The 8,000-nt window shown below is 37.2% G+C and overlaps 2 protein-coding genes and 1 long non-coding RNA gene across 3 annotated transcripts; 1 reads left to right on the top strand and 2 right to left on the bottom strand.

The window, feature by feature from the left end:
* Positions 1-794, bottom strand: LOC110425871 (uncharacterized). Its single transcript, XM_021440945.2, has one exon. It carries the CDS (start codon positions 673-675, stop codon positions 340-342), a length of 336 nt encoding a protein of 111 aa, XP_021296620.2. The 5' UTR covers positions 676-794; the 3' UTR covers positions 1-339.
* A 3,996-nt stretch (positions 795-4,790) lies between these two features.
* Positions 4,791-7,236, top strand: LOC110416584 (pentatricopeptide repeat-containing protein At2g22410, mitochondrial-like). Its single transcript, XM_021428599.2, has 2 exons — positions 4,791-6,688; positions 6,786-7,236. Exons 1-2 carry the CDS (start codon positions 4,888-4,890, stop codon positions 6,803-6,805), a joined length of 1,821 nt encoding a protein of 606 aa, XP_021284274.1. The 5' UTR covers positions 4,791-4,887; the 3' UTR covers positions 6,806-7,236.
* Positions 7,237-7,377: 141 nt separating this feature from the next.
* Positions 7,378-8,000, bottom strand: LOC110416590 (uncharacterized). The gene is made up of 2 exons (XR_016351428.1): positions 7,959-8,000; positions 7,378-7,705 (listed from the first exon to the last, which is right to left on the bottom strand). It is a non-coding gene; the product is annotated as an uncharacterized LOC110416590 (long non-coding RNA).

The raw sequence follows: 8,000 nt of genomic DNA, 5'->3' as shown, positions 1-8,000 counted from the left end.
TTATAGGCCAAAGAAGAAAGCTGAAATAAATAAAAAACCATAATTACAGAAAAGCTGGAATTTCCCTGGAGAATCCAATCTCCATATTATCTGTAATCCAATCAGGGAAGACCTATTCTCTCTATAGCTTCAAAGCGCAGATATTGACCCTTGAACTTATTACAAAGACTCTGCTGTTCAACTGTTTATCTCCTATAACATAGTAACTAAGAAGAAAAGAAAAAGGGACCAAAATTCATGTATGCAAAAGTATAAATCTTCGTCTGTTCCTGTTTGAAAATATGATGTTATGATACAAGGCTGTATTAGTTTGAAGAAGCTTTTGGTGTATGGCTACCTCTATAGTTTCCTACCCGTCGAAGGGATGATCTTGAGAACAAGGCCAGGGAAAACATCGTCAGGGTCATGGATGTGAGGGTTGCGCTCAACGATGAAAGGGTCGCCGCACTTGTCGCTGATTGTGTGCAGGGTCTCCCCTTCTCCGACGACATAAATTTCATCACAGGGCCGGTTTAGGAGCTGGCTCCCTCTCACAGGTTCATCTGATGCAGAATTTGCCCTGATGGAAGCTATCAATATTAAGGCCAACAAGGCTACGGCACAGTACCACGAGGCTGCATCAACTAGCGCCGTGGATTTTTTCATGGTTTTGCTTGAGGCGGAAGAGGAAAGCATGGAAAGAGGGTTTTTGAATATTGATGAAACAGAGGGAATACGGAGGAATATCAGGAGATATAAATAAGTGCTTTATATAAATACTACTGCTACTTATTTGTATATATGGTTTGCGTTGGCAGAAAGTTAGGGTTCAACGAGGGCAGGGGGCGGGTATTTTAATATCTTGGTTAATACTGAATACTGGTACTATGTTAACACATAAATCACCTTCCATCCCTAGTCAGCAAATGGCCGGTAAGGACTTGATGTAAATTAGTGTAATATTTAATTCTAATTTTTAATATTTATTTCAGAGCTTATGCTTAGTATTATATTGCAATGACTATAAGTAAAATCTTTGACGTGTTGGGGAAGTCCATCGCTCAGAAAGACGCACCTTAACTGCCCTAGGTATCACGACAATTTAGTCAGCATCAATCGGCTTGGACCCGAGACTCACCACCAAAATATATGATGCAATTCATTCGTAACAAATTTCAAAACTGAGATCATGTGCAATTTCTTACGTGCAAATTAATTAGTGGCCATTGAAGTTTTAAGTTTAGAAAAAAAAAGAAAAACTTCCAATAATCTGCTGTGAGGGGAAAAAAATGGGGTAGTAGAGATCTCAATTATTTGATAGTAGTTTGTTTGATTTGTAATAAAATTCTTGCTATATATGATAGTGTCCATAATATCTCAGTATGATCCAATCAATTAACCCAACTACAAAGTTTTTGCGCAAATTTCTTTTTATTTATATATGGTATATAAAATCCATGGCTATGGTCTGACATTGATTAATATTAATAGATAATCGATGAATATGCTTCTTAGTTTGGAGACTTTTTCTTTCAATTTATCCTTTTTCCTCATGTGTTTTATTATTATTATTATTATTTATTTATTTATTTATTTATAAGTTGGGGTGGGCAAAATAAAGAGAAGACTTTCTTTAATAATTGCATCTTCTGCTTTAACGAACACATTCTGGATAAGAGATTAGGTGTCAAAAAAAAAACATTTCCCTTTTTTTTTATTTTTCCTTCATATATATATATATATATATATATTCTAGAAATTATTATAGTAAGGTATAACTATCATTTCCTATCATGATAATTGAAACATCAAAGTCAAAAACCAGCAATATGTATATATACTATATGTTCAATTTCGTTTCAATCTTTTTCCATATTTATTTTCTTTGGCTATTTATGTAACTGATCATTTATTAAGGGAAATTATTAAGCAATTAAATTCTCCACTCCCCTCCAAAAAAAAAAACAAACAAAAGATCCATTCATCAAGATTCAAGGGGCATTTAAAGGATCCTATAATAAAAATCCATTTCATATATATAAGCAAAAAAAGAAAAAAAATTTTATTGGCTAGCCAAAAAAAAAAAAGAAAGAAATTATTTTGCACTTTTGTCAAAGATATGGAGAAAATGCAGAATTTGGAGTGCGAATGTGGGGTGCGTCTTGTGTGTGACTGTGGCGAATTGCGTGAAGCAATTGTGGTCTTCCCACTCTCTACCTTGGAATCAAAATCCGCAACCATCAAAACCCAAACCGACCAACTAACCTATCCCTAAATCTCAACTTAAGGGGCGGGTTAATTGCAGAGCATATATGCTTTTATTGTTGTTCAACTTGGCTTGCGACCAAACTAAACGGATTTCAAACTTGGAGTTTTGTTGAGTCTTCGCGTGCAAAAAATGCCCAAAGCAACCATCCAAGCTGACCAGTGAGGCTGTGACCAAGTCCTTCACCCATTTTGGAACTGTTCAATGCTTTTTTGGAGGTCCACAAGCATCATTCTCAAATTCATAGCCAAAACATGCTCTGTACTTTTTGGTCATGATGACTGTTGATCAATGTCTTTGGGGGTTCAGTAAGATTCAAAGATAAAATAATGTTGCGTCGTGGTCGGTCCTTGTTGACGGATGAAGGTGGCAGGAAAAGATTCACCGGTTCTTGCTCAAACAGTTCTGGGTTTCAATTGAATGAAAGCATTTTGGTGTCAGCATTTGGTTACCTTAACTCTCACCGTTTTCCACACCAAACACCTGCTTGGCCTTGAAATGACAGCAACCATTCATCCACTTTATCTTGTAGTCTAGTTTGTGCCACGGTTGCAATTACACCTCCAAGGAAATAATTTTCGTATCTAAACAGCTGAAATCTCATTGGGTTTGAGGCAGCTGCTTTTTGCCTTCAAGCAAATAAAGCCTCCACCAGATACTTTCAATCCATTAATCTTAATGGAGTTCCAAATCGGTCAATAAATTTAAAATGGGTATTCCGTTCTCAAATGATCGTCTTATGAAAACAAGTTTCAGTGGTGAACGTTAAGGATTCTTTTGAAGCCAGTTTGGCTTGATTTCCCCCTGGGGTTTCATAATTCACAGGCATGACTTCTCAGAAACTGTTTTTTGCCCCCTTAAATGTCTCTTTTTTTTTTCTCATAAACATCTTGCATTAAGCCTCTTTAAATTATGAGGCTAATACGTCAAATAAACTCCTAGGCTTAGGTTATCAAGGTCTAGTAAAAGTACCGGCGGGCAAGTTGAACTGGAAACCCTAGCCAGAACCTTCTATTTGAAATTTCATTTCTTCGAATAGACTTACAGAAACGCTATTTCTTTATCATGTATTTTTCTTATGTAGGTTAGAGCTGAGGTATTTGATGATGATGGATACTTAACCTTTGTTTGAAAATTAAGCAAAATGGGTTGAAAGTCCAAAGGAAGTCTGATGAACAATGGCCGCAGAAAGCAACCTTAGGGATAAATAATTATGGCCTCAGGTTGAATCAGGATCCATACATCGATATTCATTTCAATATGGGGAGGCCCTATTTTACATGCCTGGTCCTATTTGGAGTGAAATGATAGAATCATAGAAATAATTGAATTCCATTAAGCTCCACTAATTTTGGTGGGGTGGCTAAAATCGAAGTCATTCCTTATCTTGAACCCTTGCCGCCACATTTTTTGTGCTTGGGAACTACATGAAGTGACAGCAGGATATAACTCAATTTCCGATTGACTTCTCCGCTTAAATGACCAAAAGCAACCAGATTCAATGCTAATTCACAAAATTTTTAATTATACTGTTGTAGCTGTCTGTAATTTATTAAGCAAGCCCATCAAACAATAAAATTTACATTTCAAGGTTATTTAAGGGATATGAATGCTAGTCAATTCCTTATTAATAAGTTAAGAAGGACCTGACTATATGCCAACCTTCTCTAAGGTTATGGACAATTAGCAGACAACAATCATCAAACTTCCCAGTCATGACAGTCATTGTCCATTGATTGAGACTAATAATTTCCACTTGAAATGATAAAATGATCAACAATATATATACTTCACATCTTTTCTACCTTGGCTAAATTGCATTTGTAAGTAAGAAAATGCATAATTTCATTCAAGGTATATGATGAATAATGAAGGGGAATATCCTTTCTGGGAATGCGTGAGAATTTTTAAATTTGATGCCTACTATCAAAGCTTGAAAGGACTGATTTCAACATTATTACTATGATAGAACGTGATTTGACATCAAGCAAATCTAGTGCCTAGCCCGTGAGCTACAAATAGTTCACCTCAATCACGAGTCACCAGCATACAGGAAGCAAATATTACCCAAGCAACGAACCATCTCTTCTTGGATTTACATGGATGTTGCCAACTTTAAGGATTTTTTTTTTTTGGAGAGGGAGAGACTTCCTTTAGGCTTTAAGTAAAGGTTTTTAGGCAAGCTTCTTTTCCCATTTCCCTTTTCGCTTTTCCATCTATCAACTTCAAATGCAAAAATTATAAGCTTAAACATCAATTCCTTTGCGATGCATGGCTGCTAAATCAGAATAAGGAACAGCGAAGAGGACTCCCTTAATTTACACCACCACAATTTCATGTTCCATGTCAGTTACCTTCAATTCTAGAATTTTTTTTTTTTTAATATGATGTTCAAAACGAAAAGAGAAAAGAAAGAAAAGAAAAGGTAGGAATTAAGAAGACGAGGACTTCGATATCAAGCCCAGCATAAACCCAATCACGGAAGCCCACCTTGTGCTATTAGTTAGCACGGCTCATTGTCACGTCATGAACCACCAAGAAAATCTCAACTTCACAAATCAAAAAAAAAAAAAAAAAACCACTGAAACTTCAGTGTCCCAAAATTCACCCGAAATTTCTGCCACAAGAATCACCCGCTCTTCATGAAACTCGCGAGACATATTTCGCGCCGTTTCACTAGCTTCTCAACGCCCCTGAAACCAGAGCGAGTAACCAAGAATCCGCTCTCTATCAACGCCGCCAAAGAGCTTCACGCACACCTCCTCAGGAACCAACGCCACGAAGACCCATTTTCTATATCTCCCGTGATCAGAGCTTATTCTCTTGCTCCCTCTCATATGCACAAAGCCCATCATGTTTTCTATCAAACTAAAGAACCCACAATGTTTAATTTTAATCACATGATCCGTGCTTTTTCCCAAAGTAACGTACCCAATGAAGCTATTAAAATGTATAACCAAATGTACCATTTACACGGTTTTCCTGGTGATATTATGACTTTTATTTTCGTTTTCAAGGCCTGTGCTCGAGTTTCGGATGTTGCAAACGGTCAAAAGTTTCATGTTCATGCTGTTAAACTCGGGTTTGATTCCTATCTATTCGTTGCAAATACGCTGATTCACATGTATTCTTGTTGTGGCGATCTGGGTTTTGCAAGGAAAGTATTTGACACAATGAAGGAAAGAGATATAGTTTCTTGGAATTCTTTGATGTGTGGATATAGTCAATGCAAAAAGTTCAAGGAATTATTGGGTTTGTTTAGGGCAATGCAAGAAGCTAATGTGAAAGCTGATGCTGTGACAATGGTGAAAGTTATTTTAGCCTGTTGTTATACAGATAACATGAATTTGGCAGATTCTATGGTTAAATATATTGAGGAACATTGTATTCATATTGATGTTTATCTGGGGAACACTGTGATAGATATGTATGGAAAGCGTGGTTTAGTTAATTTAGCGCGGGAATTATTTGATAGGTTGCTCGAAAGAAATGTAGTGTCTTGGAATGCATTGATCAAAGGGTATATGAAAGTGGGGGATTTTATTGAAGCAAGGAAGGTTTTTGACAACATGAAGCAAAGGGATGTGATTTCTTGGACTTCCATGATTACAGGTTACTCTCAAGCTAACCAATTTACAGATGCATTGAAGCTTTTTCAAGATATGATGGCTGCTAAGGTTGTACCGGATGAGATTACAGTGGCTAGTGTGCTTTCTGCTTGTGCCAATTTGGGTGCTCTTGATGTTGGACTGGCAATTCATGACTATATCTGCAAGCATGGTATAAGAGCAGATGTTTTTGTTGGAAACTCTTTGATAGATATGTATTGCAAATGTGGTGTTGTTGATAAGGCTTTGGAAGTGTTCCATGATATGAAAGAGAAAGACTCCGTTTCATGGACTTCAGTCATCTCAGGACTTGCTGTTAATGGTTTTGCTGATTCTGCGCTTGAGTTTTTCTCTCAGATGTTGGAAGAAGGTGTTCGGCCAACTCATGGGTGCTTTGTTGGGATTTTGCTTGCATGCACTTATGCTGGATTGGTAGATAAAGGATTGCAATATTTTGAAACTATGGAAAAAGTTCATGGACTAACCCCTGAAATGAAGCATTATGGCTGTGTTGTGGATCTTTTAAGTCGTTACGGCTATCTAGAGAGGGCCTATCAATTCATAAAAACAATGCCTATACATCCGGATGTTGTAGTGTGGAGGATATTATTGAGTGCTTGTAAGCTTCATGGGAATGTGGTCTTAGCTGAGGTTGTCACAAACAAGCTTCTTGAACTGGATCCTTCTAACAGTGGAAATTATGTTCTCTTGTCAAACACTTATGCAAGCTCGGATAGGTGGGATGATGCTACAAAAATGAGAGAACTGATGGAGGGGAACAATGTGCAGAAACCATCTGGCTGGAGCTCCATTGAAGCAAATAGGATGACATCAAGTATCTCCGGGGAGCTTCACTTTCCCAATTTTAAAAGAGTAAATACCTGAAAAAAATCCTACTAATGATGGCCTTCATTTCATCTGTGCATGTGCAGTTATAGAGAAATTGGATTGATACAAGCAGTAGTCCTGAAAAGGCAATGGACATTAACATACTATCACCTGAGTGGTAATATTGCACCAAGATGACCTAATCGTAATTTCGATCCAAAAGTTAGCTGTGATGGGTTGCATATCATCTTAAAGAAGCACATGACTAGTACTTTGAGGTAGGCTTGTATGCATCCTATTGTAATGCAGCTGGCACAGGTTTTCGAAACATTGATCTCTTGAAACAAATTATCATCGATTCATTTCCCTGCAATTCTTTGAAGGATGAGAACCTGGTCTCTGGGAGTTTACAGGAAATTTTTCATGGTAAACTAGAGAACACTGTCAGAACACCAACTATTAATTGTTTCTTACCGGCCGGAGAGAAGGTATGCTGTCAAGGTTTCGCCCAAAGACCCATTTTTTATTTTTCCACATTCTGTTATGGTCTTATATATGGTCTTAGAGACCATAAAATGTAGTTTTGGCTTAAGTTTTTCCAAGCACTAGTCGGGCAGAGTAATATAGTTAAGCTTCTATTATGTCCTGTACACCATGAAATCAATGATTAAAAAAAAAAATCATTGGTTGAGAATATATGAAGAAAAACCATTTCGAGATGCTATTAGAATCAGGAATGAGGTACATGCATGGCACTGGGTCAACATAAGAATTGACATCTTTTATAGATTATATGCAGATAATTCCAACCCTCATTTGACAAAGGATGGATTACAGATTAAACATGACTTTAATGGCATTGCCACCAGCAGCACTGGTTCGGAAAGCTTCTTCGATACCCTTTTGCGAGAATCCAAACCTATGAGTTATGAGGGGCTTCACATCAATCTTCCCGGTCCTCAAGAATTCAATGCAGAGTGGCCACGTATTTCTATAGCGGAATAGGCCAATTACATCACTCTCCCTGTCATCCAGCAAACTCGTTAGCGTTACTCTAATATATATTCGATATGAAACAGGCGTAAAAGATAACGAAAGAAAAGAATCTTTGTTTTTGCTTAATTGCATGTGTTGTTGTACGATTAATATTCGAGCCAAGCTGCAACTCACAGTGTTGGTCTGATCAACTTAATTACATTTTCTTTATGGGCGAATATCAACTTAATTACTTAAGAATCCTTCATTTTCCAAAACATAGAGGTGGACGTTTGGCAAACCTCACAGCTGCCTGAGTGAGGGGGATAGTCATTTCGCTCTGC

This window comes from Theobroma umbraticum, unplaced genomic scaffold (assembly GCF_002168275.2).
Source record: "Theobroma umbraticum cultivar Fairchild unplaced genomic scaffold, ASM216827v3 scaffold_30.0, whole genome shotgun sequence".
Taxonomy (NCBI): Eukaryota; Viridiplantae; Streptophyta; class Magnoliopsida; order Malvales; family Malvaceae; genus Theobroma; species Theobroma umbraticum.
The sequence above is the reverse complement of the archived record's forward strand: the minus strand, read 5'-3'. Positions and strand labels throughout refer to the sequence as shown.